At 34.4% G+C, this 27936-nt stretch overlaps 1 protein-coding gene across 4 annotated transcripts in view; it reads left to right on the forward strand.

Moving 5' to 3' along the window:
• Window positions 1-474: 474 nt before the first annotated feature.
• Window positions 475-27936, forward strand: part of LOC148951936 (PIH1 domain-containing protein 1-like) — a 71541-nt gene continuing 44079 nt past the window's right edge. The window contains exons 1-4 of one of the 4 annotated variants that reach the window (XM_089089420.1): window positions 475-496; window positions 13856-13931; window positions 21847-21943; window positions 24488-24676. In XM_089089420.1, the coding sequence (XP_088945546.1) occupies window positions 13881-13931; window positions 21847-21943; window positions 24488-24676 (337 nt within the window). In that variant the 5' untranslated portion in view covers window positions 475-496; window positions 13856-13880. Of the gene's footprint in view, window positions 497-746; window positions 809-2215; window positions 2276-13230; window positions 13291-13855; window positions 13932-21846; window positions 21944-24487; window positions 24677-27936 lie in introns of those variants that run through there. The other 3 variants (XM_089089418.1, XM_089089419.1, XM_089089421.1) reach the window with 3 other exon arrangements.

Raw genomic sequence — 27936 nt, forward strand, 5'->3', positions numbered from 1 at the left:
ATATGATCAAAAATATAACTATTTAACTTATGCAAATAAATTATATTTTTTACTACGTTCGTCCTCTTCCTCCATACATGGGATAATTTATGTAAATGCACTAAACAGTTACTTTAGGAAAGCTTAAGCACTGGTATTTTAATTTTTGCCTAAATTCGTTGTAATTTGCCAATTAATAAAATGTTTTGTACCTTTGTTTCACTTGCTGGCATTAATAGTTATGTTTTTTTCAATAAGATATGAACACTTAGAAATATTCTATTTATTTTAATTTCAAAGCTTTGGTTTCAGTTGGGTTTTATCAAGCTGATATAAACTCACAGCAACACTATCTTGGTCAGAATTTCTTTGAATTTCCTGCCCAATATCGTGTTTCTGCGAATTGTGAGCTAACTATTTCTGTTAGCTAACAATTCTGTTTCCGCCGTTCAAACAAATTTATGTTAACTAACATTGTTAGCTAACAGTGGGACGGCGGAAAAACCCCTTAAAACATGTAAAATGATACTATAGCACTACCTGTTAAAAATAAGAACAATTTCCTTTTATTCACATAGAATAATATAATTGGAAAAAAGATCTGTAGGCTATTTACTTGTAGGCAGGGACAAATCTCCAGCAATTTTATTGGGGGGGGGGGCAATAGGGGTCTATATCTGGATAGTTAAAGGGCATGGGATATATAATATTTTTTCTCCACATTATTGGGGGGGGGGGGCCCAAACGCAGCCCCTGCTTGTAAGCTACTATTTTTTTTTAATTATTCCAGGGAAAATAGCCTACTATCTAGTGGATAAGTTAGAAACAGGTGAAGTTTTAGTTGAAGGGCTATTTACTGTCTCAGAAAGGGTAAAATTCTACTTTAGCTACTTTTGGCTATCTTGGAAAGGGGTTAGGTTAGGAAAATGAAACTTTCAGGGATGGGTCTACAGGCTAAAGTATGTCCAGGGAAGGTATTTTGAAGTACATACCTCCACTCCTCTCTCTAGAGGGTCTTGAAATTTGTCTATACAACAGGTGTATATGCTACCTATTGAAATTTTGACAAAACAACATTTACCTTAGTTTTCAGTTATCAGTTTCTTTTTCTATGGCTTTAGTTCTGAAAATCCAATTCCTGAGTAGAATTTTAAGCCATATCAATTTTTTTTTTTCAAAATTTTGGAAATATATTTGCATATCTTTAAAACCTTAAAAATTGGGATTGAGCCAAGTTGTTAAGCTGAAAACAATTTTGTTGTACTTCATTTAAGCAGAAGATCTATTTTGCAAGGATTCACTTTTATAAACACATCAAATTTTTATAGGGCATCAAAGGTCAGGGCCCTCTACAGGGAGAAGGAGTAGAGGTAGGTGCTTCAAAATACCTTCCTGGGACATACTTTAGCCTGTAGACCCATCCCTGAAAGTTTTTATTGCCAAAACAAATTTAAAACATTAAAAAATGGGTAGCCTACTTAGGCTAATCTATATTGTTTCAAAATGGGGACTACTTTTCTTTGCCCAATAGCCCCTCCCACTCACACTGAGACATACATCATTGTACTAATACTTATATAGACCAAATCATTTATCCTCATTAAAGTTAGTTTATTATATTTTGATAAAACATGAACAAAGGCATAGTAATAGAATAAAATCAGATGCATGTTTACCCTTTGGCTATTTCTATAGCTTTGAAGATTGCTTGGATGAGGGGTAAATTCTTGCCTAAATTTTGACAAAAAAAATGTTCTCTAGATTTTGGGTTTTTAGTTTTTTTTTCATTTGCTCTAGTTTTGGAAATACAGTTCCTATTATTTCAGCAGGATTTCAAGTCATATCCAGTTTTTTTTTAAGTTTAAGGAATGGATAAAAAATTTAATTTAAATCTAATAAAGCAGTATTGAGCAAAGATAAGGCTCAAAATACTTTGCTTGTGCCTTAGTTAAGTAGCATTTCAATTTTTCAAGGTTACTTTCACACAGTCCTTATTATTTCAAGGTTACTTTCATACAGTTCAAGAGTAAGCCTGTGGTTTACTCTATTTTTGTTTAAAATAAATAAATGACAAATAGTTTGGCAAAGGTTGTCAAAGCCCACTACACATTAGAAAGAAAAGAGATGGAGGTTGGTGCTTCAAAATGCTTTCTAGAGGCTCGCCAAAGCTCTGGAACCATTTCTGAAAGTTTCATTCACCTTTCTTAACTATTTTCTGAGATAGACAAAAGCTTAGAATTTTAACCAAAAATATATTGTTAAGGAAGCATTATGCCTGTATTATGCCATAAATCAGGTAAGAAAAACAAATAGCCTACTACTAGATTCTGCATTCAGTGCTCTTTTAAAATAGGGCTGTTTTTTCACTCATCAATGTGCTAAGATCTTACATCTTTTGTCAGAAAATGCTTAAAAGTGAAATCTTTGAACTAAGATCTTACATCTTTGGTCATTTTTATGCAAACGTCTTTCATCATTCTGCTCTGATCAGTGGTCTGAGAACATTAAAGATGTAAGATCTTAGATGTAAGATCTTAGTGCTAAAAAACAGCCTACTTAAAAACAAAATCTTTGTACAAAGATCTTACATTTTTTGTCATTTTTGTGCAAAAATCTTTCATCATTCTGCTCTGATCAGTGGTCTGAGAACAATGATGAGTAGATCCTCTCATCATTAAGGGCGTTTTTCCACTCATCAATGTGCTAAGATCTTACATCTTTTGTCAGAAAATGCTTAAAAGTGAAATAAGATCTTACATCTTTGGTTATTTTTATGCAAACGTCTTTCATCATTCTGCTCTGATCAGTGGTCTGAGAACAATAAAGATGTAAGATCTTAGTGCTAAAAAACAACCTACTTAAAAGTGAAATCTTTGAACAAAGATCTTACATTTTTTGTCATTTTTGCGCAAAAATCTTTCATCATTCTGCTCTGATCAGTGGTTTGAGAACAATGACGAGTAGATCCTCTCATCATTAGGGGAGTTTTTTCACTCATCAATTTGCTAATATATTAAATCTTCAGTCAAAAAATGTTTAAAAGTTAAATATTTGTACAAATATCTTAATTAATTGATCTTTTTTGTGCAAAAGTTTTTCAAGAGTCTGCTCTGATCAGCAGTCTGAGAACACTGAAGAGTAGATTGTCTTCTAAAGAGGGGCGTTTTCTCTCTCAACAATTTGATACGATCTTACATAATCTGTAAGAAAATGTTTAAAAGTAAAATATTTGTAAAAAGATCTTACATCTTTTGTTGTTTTTGTGCAAACTTCTTTCATCATTCTGCTCTGATAAGCAGTCTGAGAACAATGATGAGTAGATCCTCTCATCATTAGGGGCGTTTTTTCACTCATCAATGTGATAATATATTACATCTTCTTTCAGAAAATGTTTAAAAGTGAAATCTTTGAACAAAGATCTTACATCTTTGATCGTTTTTTTGCAAACGTCTTTCATGATTCTTCTCTGATCAGCAGTCTGTGAACAATGACGAGTAGATCCTCTCATCATTAGGGGCGTTTTTTCACTCATCAATGTTCTAAGATCTTACATCTTCTGTCAGAAAATGTTTAAAAGTGAAATCTTTTAAAAAATATCTTAAATCTTTGGTCGTTTTTGTTCAAACGTCTTTCATAATTCTGCTCTGATCAGCAGTCTGTGAACAATGACCAGTAGATCCTCTCATCATTAGGGGCGTTTTTTCACTCATCAAAGTGCTAATATATTACATCTTATGTCAAAAAAAGTTTAAAATTGAAATAATATCTTACATCTTTGGTCATTTTTATGCAAACGTCTTTCATAATTCTGCTCTGATCAGTGGTCTGAGAACAATAAAGATGTAAGATCTTAGTGCTAAAAAACAGCCTACTTAAAAGTGAAATCTTTGAACAAAGATCTTACATCTTTTGCCATTTTTGCGCAAAAATCTTTCATGATTCTGCTCTGATCAGCAGTCTGAGAACAATGACGAGTAGATCCTCTCATCATTAGGGGCGTTTTTTCACTCATCAATGTGCTAAGATCTTAAATCTTCTGTCAGAAAATGCTTAAAAGTGAAATCTTTGAACAAAGATCTTACATCTTTGGTCGTTTTTGTGCAAACTTCTTTCATCATTCTGCTCTGATCAGTGGTCTGAGAACAATGACGAGTAGATCCTCTCATCATTAGGGGAGTTTTTTCACTCATCAATGTGATAAGATCTTACATCTTCTGTCAGAAAATGCTTAAAAGTGAAATCTTTGAACAAAGATCTTACATCTTTGGTCGTTTTTGTGCAAACTTCTTTCATCATTCTGCTCTGATCAGAGGTCTGAGAACAATGACGAGTAGATCCTCTTATCATTAGGGGCGTTTTTTCAATCAAAAAAGTGATAAGTTCTTAAATCATATGTCAGAAAATGATTAAAAGTGAAATCTTTTAAAAAAGATCTTACATCTTTGGTCGTTTTTGTGCAAACTTCTTTCATCATTATGCTATGATCAGCGGTCTGAGAACAATGACGAGTAGATCCTCTTATCATTAGGGGCGTTTTTTCACTCATCAATGTGCTAAGATCTTACATCTTCTGTAAGAAAATGCATAAAATTATAATCTTTGAACAAAGATCTTTCATATTTGATTTTTTTTGTGCAAACTTCTTTCATAAATCTGGTCTGATAAGCAGTCTGTGAACAATGACGAGTAGATCCTCTCATCAATAGGGGCGTTTTTTCAATAAAAAATTTTCTAATATATTACATATTATGTAATAAAATGTTTAAAAGTGAAATATTTGAACAAAGATATTAAATCTTTGGTCGTTTTTGTGCAAACTTCTTTCATCATTTTGCTCTGATCAGCGGTCTGAGAACAATGAACAGTAGATCCTCTGATCATTAGGGGCGTTTTTTAACTAATAAATTTGCTAATATATTACATATTATGTCAGAAAATGCTTAAAAGTGAAATAATATCTTACATCTTTGGTCATTTTTATGCAAATGTCTTTCATCATTCTGCTCTGATCAGTGGTCTGAGAACAATAAAGATGTAAGATCTTAGTGCTAAAAACAGCCTACTTAAAAGTGAAATCTTTGAACAAAGATCTTACATTTTTTGTCATTTTTGCACAAAAATCTTTCATCATTCTGCTCTGATCAGTGGTCTGAGAACAATGACGAGTAGATCCTCTCCTAATTAGGGGCGTTTTTTCACTCATAAATGTGCTAAGATCTTACATCTTCTGTCAGAAAATTATTAAAATTGAAATATTTGAAAAAATATCTTATATCTTTGGTCGTTTTTATGCTAAAGTCTTTCATCATTCTCCTCTGATCAGCTGTCTGAGAACAATGACGAGTAGATCCTCTCATCATTAGGGGCGTTTTTTAACACATAAATGTTCTAAGATATTACATCTTATGTCAGAAAATGCTTAAAAGTAAAATCTTTGAACAAAGATCTTTCTTCTTTGGTCTTTTTTGTGCAAACTTCTTTCATCATTCTGCTCTGATCAGTGGTCTGAGAACAATGACGAGTAGATCCTCTCATCATTAGGGGCGTTTTTTCACTCATCAATGTGCTAAGATCTTACATCTTCTGTAAGAAAATGCTTAAAAGTGAAATCTTTGAACAAAGATCTTGCATCTTTGGTCGTTTTTGTGCAAACGTCTTTCATCATTCTGCTCTGATCAGTTGTCTGAGAACAATGACGAGTAGATCCTCTCATCATGAGGGGCGTTTTTTAACTCATAAATTTGCTAATATCTTACATATTCTGTCATAAAATGATTAAAAGTGTAATATTTTAAAAAAGATATTACATCTTTGGTCGTTTTTGTGCAAACGTGTTTCATAATTCTGCTCTGATCAGCTGTCTGTGAACAATGAAGAGTAGATACTCTCATCATTAGGGGCATTTTTTCACTCATCAATTTGCTAAGATCTTACATCTTCTGTCAGAAAATGCTTAAAAGTGAAATAAGATCTTACATCTTTGGTCATTTTTATGCAAACGTCTTTCATCATTCTGCTCTGATCAGTGGTCTGAGAACAATAAAGATGTAAGATCTTAGTGCTAGAAAACAGCATACTTAAAAGTGAAATCTTTGAACAAAGATCTTAAATTTTTTGTCATTTTTGCGCAAAAATCTTTCATGATTCTGCTCTGATCAGTGGTCTGAGAACAATGACGAGTAGATCCTCTCCTCATTAGGGGCGTTTTTTCACTCATCAATGTGCTAAGATCTTACATCTTCTGTAAGAAAACGCTTAAAAGTGAAATTTTTGAACTAAGATCTTACATCTTACATCTTTGGTCGTTTTTGTGCAAACTTCTTTCATCATTCTGCTTTGATCAGCAGTCTGTGAACAATGAAGCGTAGATCCTCTCATCAATAGGGGCGTTTTTTCACTCATCAAAGTGCTAAGATCTTACATCTTCTGTCAGAAAATGTTTAAAAGTGTAATATTTTAAAAAACATCTTACATCTTTGATCGTTTTTGTGCAAACGTCTTTCATAATTCTGCTCTGATCAGCGGTCTGAGAACAATGAACAGTAGATACTCTAATCCATAGGGGCATTTTTTCACTCATCAATGTGCTAAGATATTAAATCTTCTGTAAGAAAATGCTTAAAATTGAAATAAGATCTTACATCTTTGGTCATTTTTATGCAAACGTCTTTCATCATTCTGCTCTGATCAGTGGTCTGAGAACAATAAAGATGTAAGATCTTAGTGCTAGAAAACAGCCTACTTAAAAGTGAAATCTTTGAACAAAGATCTTACATTTTTTGTCATTTTTGCGCAAAAATCTTTCATGATTCTGCTCTGATCAGCAGTCTGAGAACAATGACGAGTAGATCCTCTCATCATTAGGGGCGTTTTTTCACTCATCAATGTGATAAGATCTTACATCTTCTGTCAGAAAATGCTTAAAAGTAAAATCTTTGAACAAAGATCTTACATCTTTGGTCGTTTTTGTGCAAACGTCTTTCATCATTCTTCTCTGATCAGCGGTCTGAGAACAATGACGAGTAGATCCTCTCATCATTAGGGGCGTTTTTTCACACATCAATGTGCTAAGATCTTAAATATTCTGTAAGAAAATGCTTAAAAGTGAAATCTTTGTACAAAGATCTTACATCTTTGGTCGTTTTTGTGCAAACGTCTTTCATCATTCTGCTCTGATCAGTGGTCTGAGAACAATGACGAGTAGATCCTCTCATCAATAGGGGCGTTTTTTCACTCATCAATGTGCTAAGATCTTACATCTTCTGTCAGAAAATGATTAAAAGTGAAATCTTTGAACAAATATCTTAAATCTTTGGTCGTTTTTTTGCAAACGTCTTTCATCATTTTGCTCTGATCAGTGGTCTGAGAACAATGACGAGTAGATCCTCTCATCATTAGGGGCGTTTTTTAACTCATAAATTTGCTAATATATTAAATCTTATGTCAGAAAATGCTTAAAAGTGAAATAAGATCTTACATCTTTGGTCATTTTTATGCAAATGTCTTTCATCATTCTGCTCTGATCAGTGGTCTGAGAACAATAAAGATGTAAGATCTTAGTGCTAAAAACAGCCTACTTAAAAGTGAAATCTTTGAACAAAGATCTTACATTTTTTGTCATTTTTGCGCAAAAATCTTTCATCATTCTGCTCTGATCAGTGGTCTGAGAACAATGACGAGTAGATCCTCTCCTAATTAGGGGCGTTTTTTCACTCATCAATGTGCTAAGATATTACATCTTCTGTCAGAAAATGCTTAAAAGTTAAATCTTTGAACAAAGATCTTATATCTTTGGTCGTTTTTGTGCAAACATTTTTGATCATTCTGCTCTGATCAGTGGTCTGAGAACAATGACGAGTAGATCCTCTCCTCATTAGGGGCGTTTTTTCACTCATAAATGTGATAAGATATTAAATATTCTGTCAGAAAATGCTTAAAAGTTAAATCTTTGAACAAAGATCTTAAATCTTTGGTCGTTTTTGTGCAAACGTCTTTCATGATTCTGCTCTGATCAGCAGTCTGAGAACAATAACGAGTAGATCTTCTCATCATTAGGGGCGTTTTTTCACTCATCAATGTGCTAAGATCTTACATCTTCTGTCAGAAAATGCTTAAAAGTAAAATCTTTGAACAAAGATCTTACATATTTGGTTGTTTTTGTGCAAACGTCTTTCATCATTCTGCTCTGATCAGCGGTCTGAGAACAATGACGAGTAGATCCTCTCATCATTAGGGGCGTTTTTTCACTCATCAATGTGCTAAGATCTTACATCTTCTGTAAGAAAATGATTAAAACTGAAATCTTTTTACAAAGATCTTACCTCTTTGGTCGTTTTTGTGCAAACGTCTTTCATGATTATGCTCTGATCAGCTGTCTGAGAACAATGACGAGTCGATCCTCTCATCATTAGGGGCGTTTTATAACTCATCAATGTGCTAAGATCTTACATATTATGTCAGAAAATGCTTAAAAGTGAAATCATTGAACTAAGATCTTACATCTTTGGTCGTTTTTATGCAAACGTCTTTCATCATTCTGCTCTGATCAGCAGGAGTAGATAAAGTTCTCTCATCATTCTATATGGCAGAAAGATGGCGTCTTTCACATATTTTGCTAACATCAGCAAATTACAATAGGGCCGTTTTTTAGCACTAAGATCTTACATCTAAGATCTGTAAGATCTTAGTTCAAAGATTTCACTTTTAAGTATTTTCTGACAAAAGATTAAGATCTTAGCCCATTGATGAGTGAAAAAACAGGCCTAATAGGCCTGTTTTTCACTGACGTATCACTGATGTTTTTTCACTGATGATGTAGATTGTATTTCCACCAAGATATTTCTTGCATTCAACATAAAATTTTGTTGGGTAGTCTTAACATTGTCATTGGAATCAGTAACTAATGATATAATGTATTCCAGCTGGGTAACACATGTAACAATATCTTTTTGGGCCTTTGATTGAAAGTGTCGTGCCCTATATTTGACTTCTTCTCATCATTTGTGTTTATTGATGACATGACATCAAAAATTACTGTCAAGAGCCAGATGCACACATTTGGAATAATTTCCTATCTAATTTCTGTTCCTTATAAGTTTTATTGTTGCTCATTACTTTTGTCCCTGGCAAGAACTTACCTCCCAACTTGAATGAGCTGTACCAGCGTCTTCAAAAGAATTCTTGTCCTGGGAAAAAAAATACTGGGTACACAGCTGAATCTTGCTTCTCCTGCTCAAGCATTGTATTTGTCTCAATCTCATATTGTAATCAAGTTTTTTTTTACTGTCCTGTATACACTTGCTTTGAAAGAGTCTTGTGGAGCGCCTTTTCTTTGAATTCTAGTCACTTTTCTGTTGTGTATAGAAATTTCTTGCCTTCTTTTCCACTTGTAGTGAAAGTTTGACCAACACTCCATACACATAACCTTGTCTCTTGCTTTTGGTTTGTTCATATTAGTTTGTCAAGCTTCAATTGAATTTTTCCAAAGTACTGAACCACCAGACAAAAACAAATCATCCGCAAACATAAACAGATTTTTAAATCTAATCCCTAATCCCTTCAAACTTGATTTAATTTGAACAACTCTGTTTAAATCCGAAATAAAAAAAAAAAAAAACAAAAAAGAATTAAACAAAAAAATAAAACGACCCTATTCTATTAACATGTACATTTGGTTTTTGGTATCTACAACTGAAGGTAAGCAGTGCTAAAATCAACCATTTCTTCATTCAGAATTCTGAAAATTTTAAAGTTTTTTCAGGAGAAGGAAAATACAATATAGACTATCTCTGACTGAATTGAACATCTAGAAACCGGACGATTGCAAAATAAATGACTTAAATGACTTCATAAAAAGTAGCGGCTAGTTCTTAATGACCAGACAAAATAAATCATACGCAAGCATAAGCAGGTTTTTGAGGCACAAGCTGCTACCAGTCCTGTCCCTTTAATCCTGGTTTAATTTAAATGACTCTATTTAAAAACAAAATTTAAAAATTAAATGATAAAATAAAACAACTCTATTCTATATACTTGCGAATTCAGCTTTTGGTACATATGACTAAAGCCAAGTTTTGTCAAAATCAACTATTTCTTTACTGTGAAGTTTGAAAATTCAGAAGTCTTTCCAGGAGAAGGAAATGCAACATAGAATGTTTCAGAAATGAACACCTGGGACCTCAATGAGTTCAAAATAAACGACTTGTACAACTTTGCGAAAACTAGGGGGGGGGGGGGTGAGTCACCCTCCATTTGAGCCACCCCTGATATTATCTGGACTATATATAGGATGATCCAGGGGCAGGGTGTTGTGCATTGTCAGAAAAGTGACCACAATATTTGAAAAGAACATAATATAAGAACATAGCAATCTAATGTTTCTACTTTCATTTTGTTGTTTTCTTTACAAGTGGTACACTACTAACCTGATACCAAGGTAATTTTTAATAAAGATTTTATTTCAAAATCAAGGGGGGGGGGGGGACTCCAGCTAATTCTGTTTATGTTTTAAATTAGATTTGTTTGGCACTGTAAGCCAACTGTTGATGAGCAATAAGGGCAGTAAGGCTATCTGAGAGAAACCATGATAATTCAAAAGCCACTTTAAAAGAAATCATAAATAGACTTACTTGCTTATCTTATATCTAAGCAGAGGGATAGCTCCAGAATTATTTTATTTGAAAGCAAAAGGGGTCCCCTGGATAGTCAAAGGGCATGGGCTCATGGGCGCCCATATGGGGGGGGGGGGGGGGGGGCCTCCCCCCCCCCCTGGTTGAATGATGCTGCCTTATTTTTATATTTTTGTTCTGAGATTTCTATTATATAGCATTAAAAGTGCCAATTAGGTGAGGTTTGCCCCCCCCCCCTGGAATTCAGCTTATGGGCGCCCATGTATGGCTATATAATAATTTTTTCTTCAAATTATTAGGGGGGGGGGCAACCGCCCCGTCGAAACGACGCCACTCTATCTAAGATACATTACTTCACTTTACCCACTCCCCCTCCCCCAAGTGAATAAACATATAGATTACTTTATATATTCCTAATAGATTTTACAATAGCAATACCCTTTTTTTTTAATCGCTGCTTAATTAGTATCTGCTGCTGTAAAACTTGGTATTTTTCATTCACATTGTAAAATCTGTTAGTAATTGGTCTATATAAAGTGGAATATACTGTATTTTCTCTTTAGAGGGGATGGGAGTAAGAAGAAGCAATGAGCCTTTAGGAATTAGATGAGCAAGGTGATATCCAGGAAGGGGTGCCTAGGGGATTTGAATCCCTTCCCCCAAAAAATGTTTGTCTGATTTATAAAAAGATAGTAATAATGCAAATAAATAAATTTTTGATACATTTTTTAAGTTTTTTAAAATGCAAAAAATGACCCCTCCCCTGAAAATTTTTTTTATGGATACAGCCTTGTTGATGAATATAGATTTTTATTCGTTAAGAAAGTCTTCAGAATTTTATTGATTTTCTTCTAATGGTCCTTTAGTGTTAAGTAGACTTTTGTGCATACTGTAGGCTAGGACTATATTTCACCTTATTAAGGGCTAAGACTTTGAAATAGAGGCATAAATTAACAAAATCTAGAGGTTGGCAAGATATTTTTTTTTCCAAAAATGAGGGGGAGGTGAGGTAATTTTACTTTCTTCAATTTTGTCAATGAAATTACCCCAAAAAAGTGTTTTTTTATGGAAATACCCTCAAAAGGGTATTTTCCAATATTTAGGGAAGGGGGTTATTTAGTAGTGGGAGGATAATTTACAAGTTGAATGATCAGCTCCATAACTATGAATGAATGAATTTATTTTTTACCTGCAAATACAACAAAGCAAATTCAGAGTACAATACAAAAAGGGAGAAAAACAAAAATAAACAAGACAGAAAAAATTAGAAAATAACTACAAAAAAACAAAAAGCAATGAACATCATCCCTTTTAAGAGGGCTAAATGTAGCCCTAGGGTAAGATACCACGAATTCAGACCATTAATCGCCATCTTATTGGTTCAATTGCCATAAAATTTATCATGCAGGCTAGAAATCAATTTTTTTCACTTTTAGAATTGTGGATTTTCTCAATAAGTGGATCTAGTTTAAACATATAGCCATATACAATTCTAACTAGGCCTATTTCAAAAGCATCAAGAGTCAGTAGTAGAGCCTAATCACAAGTACAAATTTTTTAGCCCAAGCCAAATTAAAAAAACAACAACATAAAACTGCTTAGTCTTGGACACATAATATCAAAGTTAGAACTGTGCATCTCAAATCACAGACAAACTCAGTAATTGATATATTCAATCAAAGACAAGTGTTGTGAAAAAGATTAGTTGTATGTAAATAGACTAAGCTATAATGGTAAATTGCTTGAGCCTAGACATTGCAAAAATAAGGTTTCCTAGATTTTATTCAATCAATCGCACCTAGTCTCTTCTCAAGTATCACCCAATCGAACTTATTTCATCCTGGTCCAAGATTACTAAGGCCATATCTAAAGGGGGGGGGGTATTGGGCTTGACCCCCTTCTCCCTGGAATTTTTTTCCTACATGTAAAATGTAACAAAAATACATATAAACGATTTTTTGATTTATGTTGTAATTTTTTTTTTGTCTGGAATAGTCTGCAATCATGGTAGGAAGTAATTGAAGTATTTTTCTATGTAGCATAAAATATTACATTTCCCTGCCTACCAAGACAGAGGTAGAAAAGGCAAGACAGGTACATTTTTCAATATTCAATATATATTTTTTTTTAATTCCTTAAAACCTTACACATCAGGATTTAGCAGAGATATAAAGCTCAAATCACATCCTCAGTGATGCGACACTTAGAAAAAGTATCTAACTAAACACAAGAAACCCAGAGTGAAAATTATTCAAATATGTTTTTAAATTATGTGGCCAAAAGTCTAGTTTGTATTTAAATGCTGAAATGTGTATGAGGTATGATTGGAAAATCACCAGGAATATGCTTTCAAATAATTTAATCCTTCAGGGGGCTGATCTTCAACCAGAAGTACTGAATGGGGACAAGTTCAATGGTTTTTGACTCTGTCCTTTTGAAGCCCCACCTATTAATTTCTTCTCAAGAAATAAAATTATGTTGTGCCTAATGGGTTAAGTTGAAAATAAGGAAGTTAGAAAAAATAAGTTAAGTTACTCTAAGATTTTTAACTTCCCCTTCTGGGGAAGCTAAAGAAGATTCAGTGAATGATATTATTTGCTAAATTCAGTGCTGTCATTAGACTATTTTATCTAAAACTTGTTGATGTTCACACTGATGACGTTAATGCCAGCATACTTGATGTGTAAGTACCAATACCACTAAGCTAGGTAATAGTTGTAGTTGAAGGGTTTATGATGAATATATATATATATATATATATATATATATATATATATATATATATATATATATATATATATATATATATATATATATATATATATATATATATGTATATATGTATATATATATATATATATATATATATATATATATATATATATATATATATATATATTATATATATATATATATATATATATATATATATATATATATATATATATATATATATATATATATATATATATATATATATATATATATATATATATATATTTATAGGAACTTTGAAATACGTTCCTATACCTTCATATATGCATGTAGGAGGGATGATGGGGAATCTCATTCCCCTCCTGATATTGGTCTTATGGACCTTCTTCAGGAAAACTGTGCCCAAAATATAATTATATGTGACTTCAGCTGTGACATTCTGTTAGAATGCTTGACCCACTTAAGTTAAATGGCATACAATTTTTTTTTATGACATACAAAATTTTATTTGCTAATTTAATTTTTTTCCTCAGAGACATCTTCTGTTGTTAGTGTGGGATGAGGCTAGATGTTGACGACACTGCACTCAAGAAGAAATTTCTCTTACAGGTAGCCTTGTTTTGCTTGATAGATTGTTCTCCCTCTAGTTAGGTACATAAGCGTCAGGTTTGTGCATTTTACGGTAAAAGCATGAAATTTGGCAGACATGTGCAGAAAAATACGGAGTATCTGACTGAGGATAGAACCACATTTTCTGACGCGATTATCGCGCCGTTTTGCGTTTTTCCGCGCGGGAAAAAATAGCTGACTTTCAGATTGGTAAATTTTTCTGATCAGAGGATCATTTCTGACTAATTTGTCTCTCCTGATCCCAAAAATGTGCTTACTTTTTTCGTCAGACTCCTGGTTACTGAGTTATCACCATTTTCATCACTATGTTCCATGCGCTTCTGAGTAATTTCCTATTTCTGACTTTGTATTTTTCATCGTAATCGCATAGAAACTGATGAACATATTATGGAAAATATGAAGAGTCGACTAAGTCACAAATCCAAACTTGTCTCCGTGGGCCCGCGCTACTTTGCGTTTTTCCGCGCAAAGAAAAAAAAAACGCGAATTTTGAGTATGAACAATGACCGATAAGATCTTTTTTCTGACTAATTCGAGTCTCTTGATTCCAAAAATGTGGTTATTTTCGCAATCAAATTCTTGGTTCAGGATTTACCAGTTTCATAACCACGGTTTCTATACCATACCCTAACAAGAACTCATACCCTCCCTATAACATTCCAAAGGAGATCATACGTTTTTGACTGTAAGTAATTAATTACCGTTTCAGATCTTCTCAATAAAATAAGCTTTCAGTAAAAAAAAAAAAAAATCATTTATTCTACTCAAACAGCTTGACTTAAGGAACTTCGGACTTAAGAAGCATACTACTATGATGATAAAATGTAGAATACTAAACAACTTCAGGTATTTCAAAATAGTTAAACAATCACATGGATCATAGGAAGGAAATAGTCGATTTCGACTTGTTTCATCATAAAGATTGCTAGAAAAGAAAATGAGGTTCTCACAGACAGGATACAGGTCGAAATCAGCTTCTGACAATTAAAGCTACAAAAATTGCACTACTGATTCTACTGATTATCACAACCTTTGCACGAACAGAGATATGTGCATTTAAGGGAAGCTGGGGAAAGTTCCGGACAACGCGCTGATGCCCAGATCTGGACCTGCAAGTAAGCGCGTTTGATATGCTGCTCAAGAGCAGCCGCTGTTGGGGGCAGTCTTTCCATTCCGGCTGTTTCTCGCGTAATAAGCTCCTTCAACAGACTGTTTGCTTCAGACAAGCCACTTGATTTTTCGTAATGAACGACGACGAATCGCTGGGTGTCGTGTAAAGTGACAATCTAGGAGCGGGGCTCCTGATGTACTCAGAGTAACTGAAGTCGGAAGAATGAATTCCACAGCTTTCCAGGTCTTCCAAAGACCATGCTTTCCATGAAAAGCAAAAAAAGAAGTCGTATCACATCCAGAGAAGGCATGCAAACAGAGAAGGATGCGAGACATGTCAAGTCCTAGACGATAAGTAATATCGTGAATGGGCAGTATTTTCGTCCTTGCTCCATGCCCATAGATGACAGACAGGTTTTGAATCTGCAGCTGCTGGAACAAGGCTGTTGCAATTACAACTATATCAGAATCCACAGTTCTGATGGCTATGAAGTTATAGTCACACTGGGCCTGATGGAAGGCATGGAGCATTACACGAGTGTCACCTTCTTCGTGGTTGGTAAGTGTGAGGCCTGTTTCTCCAAGAGTGGCTACTACAAAGATGTCCTGCAATTCCTTGACTACCTTAGTCGCCAAAAAATGGAAGAGCCGACTCTTGTCGTCAGTTGATTTCAAAAAGTCACACCCATTCATCCGAGGAACGGGGGTTCGGTCTGTGATTTTTATGGCATAAGACGAAGTTGCTCTGCGTTCACGTGCTCCGTTTTTTAGGCTGTCGTCAGTGTAGATGTCAAAGACGAGATCAATCCTTTGAGCGTCGGTTTGGGACTGTTGCTTTCTAATGTAGGTAGCGAAATTTGAGTGAGCGTATTCACCGAAACTAACTCCAGGCTTAGGAAGGATGAGGTGTACTAGAACATACCTTCTAGTACAATTGAGTCGACGGTTGGGAGACTGCTGGGCAGTGGCTCTTCTAGCTCTGCCGTCAGACAGTCAACTGTGTCAGATTTTTTTCCAGACCGTAGCTTTTCGTACTCAGATAGGGAAGCTGGAAAAGGCTGGTTCTCGTGCTGGAAACATTCAGTCAGGTGCCCCTCTACCCTTGCAGCCTATGTACAAACGACTGAAGAGGCTGCAGTTGGACTGCTTGTACTTTACCTGCAGCTGAGACTTGGAGGTAGATTTTTTTTATTGGCAAAACGAACAGGACTATGTTCTGTCTCGGTAACGTGTCTCTAATTGCTTTCTTGTGGGAAACCATACGCTCTTGAATAAATTTTTTGTATCCTGCAATTCCCAAGTCTTCAAGTCGCTTCAGGTTTCGTATTGCCGTATCTTCTGCCAGGCGGTGTGAATTCAGAGTGTAAAGCTGATTCACATCCCCTTCGTAGGGATTTCTTCAAGACTCGACAGTACTAATAAGAGATCTGCAGTCTCTGGAAAAATTCTTTTGAAAAGCTTGTCCCATTTCGCGGTGATTTGTACTTGTTTCTTTGGTCTGGCTGAATTCATCCAGCATTCAACTTAGCTCCAGTGAGATCAGCAGAAGCCTTTGAAGAGCTTGAGGATTGTTGACCAGCCCACTTAGTTCATTTTTCAACTTCTTGATTTGAAACTCGTTCTGATGAACGAGTTTCATTAAGGAACATTAAGGTGAACCAGAGTTTGTAATGCAGAAGTATGAAAAATAGTCTACAACCGGCGATGATGAAAGTGACTATAACTCAGTAACGGATGGTTGGATATTAAAAGTAAGGACATTTTCAGACTCAGCATACTCGATTTAGCCATGAAAGATACCCTAAGCGCATCTACTACCTCAGTATACAGAAAAGAGTATGACCCGCGATGATGAAAATAACGATAACTCAGAAACTACTGCTCTGATTTCAAAAGTGGGCAAATGTTCAGAATCAGCAGACCCGAATCAACCTGAAACGACCCTTCAAACGTCAAAATTTTTCAAGTTCAAAAATACACGATTTTCCGCGCGGGAAAACGTGATGAAACGTTGAAAAACGCGCTCAGAAAATGTGTATCTGCCCCCTGTCAGATTCTCCGTATTTTTCTGAATATGTGTGCCAATTTTTGTGCTTTTACCACAAAATGCACAAACCTTATGGAAATTGGCGATTATGTACCTAAATACTCTTTCGGTTTTTAATTTTCCAACAATTCAATTTTAGTGGTTTTTTTTTCAATGTTATAATTACAAAAACAATGTTTTCAATACATTTGGTTTACAGTAAAGCGCAAATGACGTAATGGCTGTTGAAGGTTTATGGATGGGGGGGGGGGTCGCAGCAACCAAGCTATGAAAAAAAATATTATGAAGGCTTATGGCTCTTTACTACTGGTGAAACGAGAGCTTTGCCTTTTATACTTGAGAATGTTGAATGGAGTAAAAGTATTAGAGCACAGATGAGTGAAACCAACCTTGAAATGATACAAATCAAAAATATAAGAACGGTTGGATAGACAACAATTCCCATGCTTCTTTTTTGATGGGAGAGGCTTCTGGAGTCCGTTTTGGTCTCTTTTTGGCTTTATGATGATGTTATTACTGGAGGTGAGGGATCAATGCGTAATGTTAATGTGCATTGACTCTTCTATGCAGCTTTGGAGCCTCTCATGAAATTTATGACGCTTCTACACGGCAATCTTTCAGAGTGAACTGGGAGGTATAAGAGCAGCAACTTATAAATGTTGGGTTTGAGGTTTGTATTTCTGAACAGTTTCTTTATATGTACTATTTTTTTATGGATGGATTTACATGCAAGTATTATGTGATTCAAGTGGTCATTCAAAGAGGAAGATTCTTGCTCCTCAAACAGGAGGACCAATTTGTGGAAAGTGCTTGGGGCATTTTGCTTGCTATGTTTTATACATTTTCTAATTTGGTAATATTCGTCGTACAACTACTTAGGAAGATGTAAAGAATGAAGCTTTGGGTAAATTGGGGTGTTGGAAGAATGTTAGGTAGATTGTATTTGAGGACGAGCTTGGGCCACTATGTTGGCCACAGGCGGCTAGGTGCTGCAGTGAGCTGTTAGTAGTAGTAGTATCAGAAAGGATTCACCTCTTTAAAGGTCAAAGAAGATTGGTTGGGAATCAGCCCTCTGATCCAGGTGTACTCCTAGTAACTTATGTGCTTCATTGTACTTATTTCTGTATCGTTGAGAATTTCGTGCAATTTAGATACTCTAGACCTTGCTCCAAGTAGCATGGATACCTCTTTTTGTAAATGAGTGGCAACAACGTGAGCAATATCTTTGGCAGTCTTAAGGTAGTTTCTTCTGTTGTAAGACAATGTAACCTTTGCATTACTAGTTTTGTAATTGCCGGAAATTCTATTCATGAACAAATGACATTTCATTTGAAGGCAAGTTTTGGTCATTTTGAGATGTAGTCTTTCCAGGTTGAGCACATGCCTTGAAAACCGTTTTGTTCACTACTGCTTTGGCTTTTTCAGAGCAATGAATGTTTCTTTGCTCATATGTATCTGGAAGCAGTTCTTCTTTTTATTGAGTACTTCTGTTTTGTGTTCTCTGGCTCTCCTAATTTGGTAGGCTTCCATGAAGAAGGGAGTGGGGTGAGAGGGGCCATTCGATCGGACAATTTCTGGATTGAATTTTCTGCTGCACTTAGATGTGTATCTCTTAGATTTTGGGCTTTTACTTTGATGCCTTCCTCTATGATTATAGTTGAATATTTAGTGCTATCTGGTTTGTCTTTGAAAAGAGTTCTGCTTGCTCTCATGACGTTGAATTTTAGTGTTTGGGGAGGGGGGGGGGTAAGAATGTATTTTGCCGTGTGAATTTTGATATAAGTGCAGGCTGGTCAGTCTAAAGAGCCAGAATAGGAGAAATCTGGAATTCAGACTCAATCCATCTTGGCCCAATCTTCGGATCTATAGTCGATGTGGTATTATTCCTGATATTGTACAGGGTGGTTATATCAAGTTGGGATAGAACTGTGGAATTGTAGGAGCAAATTCTTCTCTATTCTTGCAGGCTTTATTGGAGTGTAGGCTGTACAGCCTTCCCATAATGACCTGTGAGCATTAAGCTACTGTAAAGGATAGTGCTTTTGTCTGTTTTTTCTTCAAGCTCAGATTTGGTACTAATACCTTTGAGTGGGGTATGTTCTTTTTTTTGAGTATTTCTACCCCCCTCTTCCACTTCTGGTTCATCTATTTTTTTTTCTGCAACTGTGGAAACCAGGTACAGAAAGTTGCCTGAGACAGTGTAAATTTGCTCCCCGGAGACAAGCCATAAGAATATTCTGATTAAGTATATGTTCAGTCAGTTCGTTTGATTTTAAAATTGCAAAACCTTAAAAACTACTCGTGACCAGTTATTATATCTTCCATGTTTTCCTATGAGGACATAAATTCATAATTGTCATAACTTGTTATTAAAGGGGAATTTTTCCTCTGAATTCTGGCAGTGGTGTAATTTTGTCAAAATCCTGGAGGAGTGGGGGGGGGGGGCAAAGTTTGAGCCAATTTTTGCAATTTTCCCAAATCAAGTGAAAATAACTGTAAAAACTAAAAAATAAGCGATTTGGTGCCATAAAGGTACTATATAGTACTATAAAAGTACGTTAACGTTGCTTTATAGTAGCCTACTATAAAGGTAAATATAAACTAGAGAAAACTGATCTGTTTCTCTTGATACTTGAATTATGCAGGCTTATCTTAGTGTTGAGAAGATTTTTGAAGAAACTAAATTTCAGCTGGGGGGGGGGGTAAACTGGGGTCTGGGGGGCAAACCGAAATCTGGGATGGGCAATTCACCCCCCCCCTGCCCCATAGCAAATTATGCCCCTGAATTCTGGACCTGATGAATATTGACTTGGTAAGGGCTTGACCTTCTTTTCTGTTAGGCCATTTGTTCCCCTTATTGAGATACAACAGGATTGGCTACTTTGTTCCTGAGTTTCATAAATTCTGTGCTTGCCTGTCTCCTATCTTCTTGACCTAGAAGAGACACAATTGCTTTCCTTACAAAAATCGCCTTGGCTTCTTCTGATTACCCAGAAGTAGAGATGAGGTGACTCAGGGTCAGAAATGTGCCCAGGTTTTGGAATTTGGAGCTATTCATCCGATCTGCAACTTTGAGTGCTAATGTTGCGTCTTGTTTTCACCAAGTCCTAAATGTTTTTATCATAGGAAAATTTTAAACCTGAACCGCGCAGTCAAATCCGAGCATGGAAAAAAGAATAAACCTGTAGAAATTTCGTTTTACATTTAATAGAAAAGAATTGAAATGTGTAGTTATTATGCCAGTGTTACTGAAAGTAGCTGAATTTGTTTTCACCAGAATCCTAAATCTTTTTATAATAGGAAAATTTTAAACCTGAACCGCGCAGTCAAATCCGAGCATGGAAAAAAGAATAAACCTGTAGAAATTTCGTTTTACATTTAATAGAAAAGAATTGAAATGTGTAGTTATTATGCCAGTGTTACTGAAAGTAGCTGAATTTGTTTTCACCAGAATCCTAAATCTTTTTATAATAGGAATATTTTAAACCTGAACCGCACAGTCAAATCCGAGCTTGGAAAAAAGAATAAAATTGTAGAAATTTCGTTTTACATTTAATAGAAATGAATTAAAATGTGTATTTATTATGCCAATGTTAATGAAAGTAGCTGAATTTAGCATTTTTGTCAATCAGCGATTCTTCTTTTAAATAGAAGAATCTCCAGTGCAAACGGACCAACTTTGGCTCTTATTTGTTGGACCAATGTTACAGAAAAAATTGTGTATCACCTTAGCTGAGTTGCTTTGGTAATTTCTCTGCAGTTTCAAATTCCTGCTTATCAAGCACATTAAAATACACAATTGAAAAATAAAATATGAATATGGAAATAAATAGCGACGAAGACCACACTGCCTTTCCATATTCCAAACATCAAAAACAAGAAGAACAATAGGGAATTCTTTTCTTAAGACAGTGATATTTTTTTTTTTAATTGATAGTTCGGCCCTATGTCCAAGGGCCATCCTCAGCAAAACATAAATATATAAAAGAAGAAAGACTTACAACAACATGCGACCAATAAAACTAAAATGAATTTTTTTTAAACAGTCCCAGCATCCTTACTTCAGCGAAGTTCAACCAGGACTGATAAACAAAGTGAGATGAAACAAGGCAATTCATTGAAATGAAAGAAGAATAATTAAAATACATTCGTATTGCCAATCTTGCCTTTTTGCAGCTAACCTCAAAGGTCTATTTATGACTGGTTCTGTGTTAATGTCTGCTTTTTCTTTTTATTTATTTTTTTTACACAGAGCCAGTCACAAATAGACCTTTGAGGCTAGACCTTTGGTACATAAATAGACCTGCCAAAAAGGCGGGATTAGCAATAAGAACCTGTTTTTAATCATTCTTCTTTCATTTCAATGAATTGCCTTGTTTTCTTCTGAATTCATTTATCAGTCCTGGTTGAACTTCGCTGAACTAAGAACGCTGGGACTGTTTAAAAAAAATTAAAAAATCATTTTAGTTTTTATTGGTCGCATGTTGTTGTAAGTCTTTCTTCTTTTATATATTTATGTTTTCCTGAGGACGGCCCTTGGACATTGTGTCATTAATTCAAAAAACATTTCACTGTCTTAAGAAAAGAATTGTTCTTCTTGTTTTTGATGTTTGGAATATGGAAATGAGAAGAGGGAGAGAGCAGGGGTTCGTAAGAGAATGGGCTATCTAGTTCTTATGTAACAGACTCAATTAAATACCGCATGTTTGTTAGTCTTAACTTTTTTTATTGTTCTAGGGAGAACCAAGCTTGGATGAACCGTTTCCAGCTTTGAGAACGACTCCCGTCACTCAAGAAGAACAAACTGCTCCAAAATTAGTTGTTCCAAATATAGGTACATTTTTTTTTTCATCTTGTATGTTGTTTAGGCATCGAGAATGAAATAACAGAAAAAAGAGTTTGTGATTCGCCCCTGCAAAAAATGAGTTTTTCCATAAATGAACCGCCTACAATTTTGCTACCTGCCTCTTCGATGGCAACAAGAAATCAGCGCCCCCACCTCACGGCACGGAAACTTGACTCATGTGAAGCGAGCTGACAGTCTTGCTAATTTGGTGTTGGTTTAATTTAAAGAATCTTTGTTAAAATGAATTATTTTGTGAAATGAAATGATTTTGTTGTTTATTATGTTAGTTTTATTTACTTTATTGTTTTATAAGATGAAAACAAATCTTAAAATAGAACTTTTTTTCACATCCTACTATCAATAAACAATGATATTGCATTTGTATTAAAATACTAGAAATTCCACTCTTCTTATCTTTTACCCTTAACCGGTAAAAATTTCCCATAGTGCATTTTGATTCTGGAAAACGAAGCTAAGGATAAGCGGGTCTTATCGACAGTTGATTTCCATTACATTAAATAGATGGTACTTAAACATTAAATAGATGGTGCTGCATTATTTCTCTTTTTCTACTAGAATTATTCTATGTTTAATCAAGCATAATTTAAAACATCTAATTGTAGTCTCGACTGTGGCGCCCCTAAATATCGTAAATTATAGATTCTAGAATTCTAAAAAAATCTGATCCTCGTACTTTTAACAATGCGCTTGATTAAAGTCCATGCTATATCTAACGGTATTATTTAAGTAAACATAATTAAAATTTAATAAAATAAATTAATTAATGATTTAATTAAACATATATTTAATGGTATATGGAAGGTTTGGAATTAAAACAAAAGGAAGAAGGCGTCAAAGCTAAATATTGTGAAAATAAAGAAAATGGAATATATTACTGGCATTCAATATACCGAAAACAAGCTTTAAATTATTTTATTTAGTCTTTACCCCCCGTCCCTAATTAAAGTAACTTGGTTGATCTACGTGGAAAAGCTATCGCTAGGCTATTCGTTTGCAAAAATTATCTGCCACATAGTGTTGCTTTTTAGTCAAGGCTGTATTCAGGGGTGGGTACCGGGTTAAACCCCCTTCTCTTCCGAAATTTTTGGTCCGAGTCGTACAAGTGTAACGAAAATGCATATACACAAAATTTTGATGCGTTTAGAAGTTTTTTTTTATACTCCCCCACCCCCGTCGAACACCCTCGAACAGAGATCCTGGATACGCCTTTGTTTTCAGTATTTTATTTTGAAACAATGAATAACACAATGAATAGAAACTAAGCGGATATTTCGGCTATATATGGAAGAGCCATCATCAGCGAAATAAAATATAAAACAAATAAAAATAAAACAAACTTACTCAAAAATATCATTGGTAAAATAAATTTAAAAACTAAAATACATTTTAAAAGAGTTTTTCTTTCAATTTAGAATATCCGCATAGATTTTATTCATTGTCTTCACAAATTTTCTTGTTATCTTCTCTTGTTCTGTATAATGGAATGATGGTGTGGTCTTTGTCAGCTCTGATACTTTATCTGTATGATGACCAACTTTACAGATGATAAACAGGATTCAGAGCATTGTGTTCAAAATAATCAGCCGTAATTACAATAATAATTTCTGTTATCAGACATCAGCATTTTAAAAATTGAGCATAGAGCTATGGACGCTCAAATACATCTTTGAATACACTTAGAGATATAAATTGTTTTCAAATTCTCAATTTCTTGTACAAAATTTATTAAACATAAGTAATGGAACTGAATATTTGTATATTTATACCATAATAAAAATGTTTTAATTAATGAAACATCTTTGTGACAACATCGGAAAATTCTTCTGTAAACGGTCTCTGGATCGCTAATATATTTTTTCGATTGCGTATCCCCTTATCTCGTTACACTCCTATTGAATTTTATAAAGGTCCTTAGAGGTCTAACATTCTTTTAATGAGGATCCTCCATAGTTGTAACTAAAATTGGCCTACTAGGTGGTATTAGGCCGTTAGCCTAATGCTAAAGTTTTGGCAGAAGATGATGATTTTTTGAAACGAAAACAGTTTGGTGAAGTTGTTCTAGGAATCCTGGTTAGCATGTCTTATTCATGGCGGAATTCTTTGATGTCTTCCTAGAAAACGCCCTGGAAAAAGAAGAACGTCTACTTGAAAAGAACACCATATGACTTAAATACCGAGTCATACTTTGGAAGCCCTTATTTGTTTTAATCCAATTTGGCTGACGAATTTTTGAACTCTGGGTCAAAATTGAAACGAACTGAATATTCGCATTTTTTTATCGGGTGACGTGAAATCCGGCTGCCAGTGCTGGACTTGTACTTTTGTCAGAATCTAGCCTAGTTATAAGGACATAATTTAGGTGAGTGCCTGGGAAAAGTGTTGACTTAGAAGGAACGGAACCATATGGTATATACTGCATCAAAGCTTTGGGCATCAATTGACTCATAGTTCTAATTTTAGCTATTTATTTTTAATTATTAAAAGGATGAAACAAAGGCTTTTCTTTTGCAGGAAAATGCTATAAGTATAGAGACGAAAAAAGTGGAAAGAAGTATTTTTTAAATTTGTGTCATACAGATGAGATTCCTTCTCCTGATGACATTTCTGCAAATGAATTGGCTGATCTCATCTATTCCAGTAACGATGATACTTATAGAATACCTTTGAGTTCAGGTGAAGCTCATGAAGAAAAAGATAAAGGTTAGTCTGTGTCCCTTGTCAATATAAATGCTCCTCCTCCGAAACTCTTTCCCCACTGAGATTCCTGCAAATGAATTGGCTGATCTCATCTATTCCAGTAACGCTGATACTTATAGAATAACTTTGAGTTCAGGTGAAGCTCATGAAGAAAAAGATAAAGGTTAGTCTGTGTCCCTTGTCAATATAAATGCTCCTCCTCCGAAACTCTTTCCCCACTGAGATTCCTGCAAATGAATTGGCTGATCTCATCTATTCCAGTAACGCTGATACTTATAGAATACCTTTGAGTTCAGGTGAAGCTCATGAAGAAAAAGATAAAGGTTAGTCTGTGTCCCTTGTCAATATAAATGCTCCTCCTCCGAAACTTTCCCCACTGAGATTCATGCAAACGAATAAGTTGATCTCATCTGTTCTTGCAATGTTGATATCATTGTGCTCTGGGTACCTTAGAGCTATGGGAAATTTCTTTTCCCTTTTTATGATGTTTACGATACCATAAATTGCAAGCATGTTTACCAATAGGGGAGAAACAACTACTTACATACTCATCATTGTCTTATGGCACATTATTATAATTTTGGTAAAGAATAGTGAAATATCCCACAGAGCACCAAATGTCCACATGTTCAGAACTCTTGGTCAGTGACAGCTATAATGGGGAGGGGGGGCAGAGGTGGCAATTTCCCCGGGTGCAGAAATTTTAGGAACGCAAAATTTCAAATAAATAATATAACGGTTATAATCTTTTTGGGATTTTGGAATTTTATTTTATTAAAATAAAGTAGAAACGCAATTAATAAACGAAAGTAATTAATAAATTATTAATTAATTAATGAAATAAAAAAAATTATTAAATAATAATAATAATTAATTAAGATAATAAAAATTAAAAAGAATAAGTTATAAATTAATCAATATATAATTTTGTTGATAAATGAAGATGTTTTTAAACTGTGGCGTGAAGATTTTTCGGGGACAGGCGGGGGAGCCTATTTAAGATTTTGCCCTTGGCAAAAGAGATGCCAGAACCGCCAATACTCTTGGCTAGGTTCCAAAACTCTTTCAGAACATCTTGTCTTCCTTAAATAAACGCCTACTCTGTGCAACTAACTAGCTTTTAAAGATGTCTATAAAAGTGTTGACTTTGTAAAAATAGTTTTCGATTTCTTGAAAAAAAAAAGTGGATACCTCATATAACAATATTAAATAACAATGTAATTCAGATTAAAATTCAGATCCTTGAAAAATTTAAATAATGTTGTCACTTCCTGGTCATGTTTTCAGCAATTTATCTCAAAGTATTAATTAACATGTAGTTAAATTTTAATAAAGGAAATAATTGAAATTCTTAATTGAATAGACTTTGTGCGGATTCGGCAAAGAGTTTCGCTTGCTTGCCAAGAGATTGTGCAGTATTTTTTTCTCTATGCAAAACAATTTGTTTTGAAGGACGATATTTACTATACATTTTGATATATGAAGATAAATCATAAAAATAGTAAATGCATGTCAAACATGGCTGTATCCAGGAGGAGAGGGATTGCCCGGTTTTTCACCCCCCCCCCTCCCTGCCCTGAGTATATATGCTGCTGCAACCGATTATAATTGAGAAAGTGTCTATGTGGATGAGGAAATGTTCCCATGTTTATTCGCTCTGCTGAAAAGTTGCATGTTTAGTTAGCTTACTATTGGAAAAAATAAAAAAGCGATTAACTGTGTGTCCTTATGCAATTCTTTAATATAATTTTAAAACTACTTGGGCAAATAGCTTTAAAGGCTCTGTATCAAAAATATGTGTATTCTCATAATTACTAATATCAAATGTCCATTGCTGCTACATTTATTTCTTAATAAATAGATTATTGATTATAGATCATTGTTTATTATATTATTATATTACATTGCTTATTATTAGATCAATTATAAAAATTATAGATCATTGTTTATTATATTGTTATATTACATTGTTTATTATTATATTACACTGTCTATTAAAAAGGATTTTATCCCTATTTTGGACTTTTATTTTATCGTCATGGAAAGGCAGTGTGGTCTCCGAAATTATCTACGTTATATATTATTATATTACATTGTTTATTATTAGATCAATTATAAAAATTATAGATCATTGTTTTAGTGAAATTTAGACCTCCTAGGTGGCAGCTAAGTAGTTGGCAAGACTTTACTGTTTTGTGCTGATAGCAGCCGAGAAGAAATGATTTTACTGATGCATAACTCGGCTGATAGTTTTCACAGGACACAACACACTTAAAAGCCATTGAGTCCCAGGATAAAGACATTCTCAAATTGTTCATAACTTAGCAGGAGAATAAAAATAAGGTTTTTAAGCTTTTACCAAGAACAGAATCTCATTTGAAGATTTGAATAAGCAAAACCTGAATAAATGTACCATATATAACTGAATAGCATACTTTCATTTGGATATTTAGCTGAATTAGATAGTCCAATTCATTTATTTATTAGATAGTTATTTATTAGACATTCATTTTGAAAGAAATCATAAATATTTCTCCTTCCAAATTGCAACCTACTTCTACATTCTCCTTATCTTTTTTTATTTACTTTTTTCAACTCCAGTCTTATTATTTGAATATTTTGTCAAAATTGCATTATATTTTAAATGTCAGGTTTTGTTAATTATAAAAGGAACTCAATATAGTAATTCCCTTTCAAATTTGCCCTAAACAGCTTTATCTAATGTTCCACTTTCCCGCTGTCAATGACGAAGGAAAAAAAGAATGACGCATCAGTGCTACTCATGGAAAAAAGTGATTACTTTGCTGTTGAAGCCAGAGGGCTGTAAGTGACTTGTACAGGGGTTTTTGCAATAACAATTCCACTTGTGTAGATTTTGTTTTGATCCGTCACCATTTATGGTGGGATAAAGGCTACTTTCCGAAATCTCTATAAATTTGTTTTCGAGGTAATATTTTACTATTAAAACTAATCGAGCTAAATGTTACCACTCCTTAATCAAATACAAATGGAAATTTTCTCTACTAGCATTCTTTTTAAATGTGTTTTTTAATGTTTGGCTACAATGGGCCATGGTTCGTTTTTTTCTGGGTTGCAGCTACCGCTGCAAGCATGATCCTGTTTTATTAAAAAAGGATAAGGATCTTCCAGAGTCCTTTTTGGCGCAGAGGGCGTTGAATTGGCGTTTCAATTACTGTTTTTTAAGGGCAAGTAGAAAGCCTGTCGCTCAACCTTGTAATCTGCGGTGATTGGTCACTGGGTCA

The sequence above is a fragment of the Artemia sp. Qi Xiang Cuo genome, chromosome 5 (genome assembly GCF_049724085.1).
Source record: "Artemia sp. Qi Xiang Cuo chromosome 5, ASM4972408v1, whole genome shotgun sequence".
Taxonomy (NCBI): Eukaryota; Metazoa; Arthropoda; class Branchiopoda; order Anostraca; family Artemiidae; genus Artemia; species Artemia sp. Qi Xiang Cuo.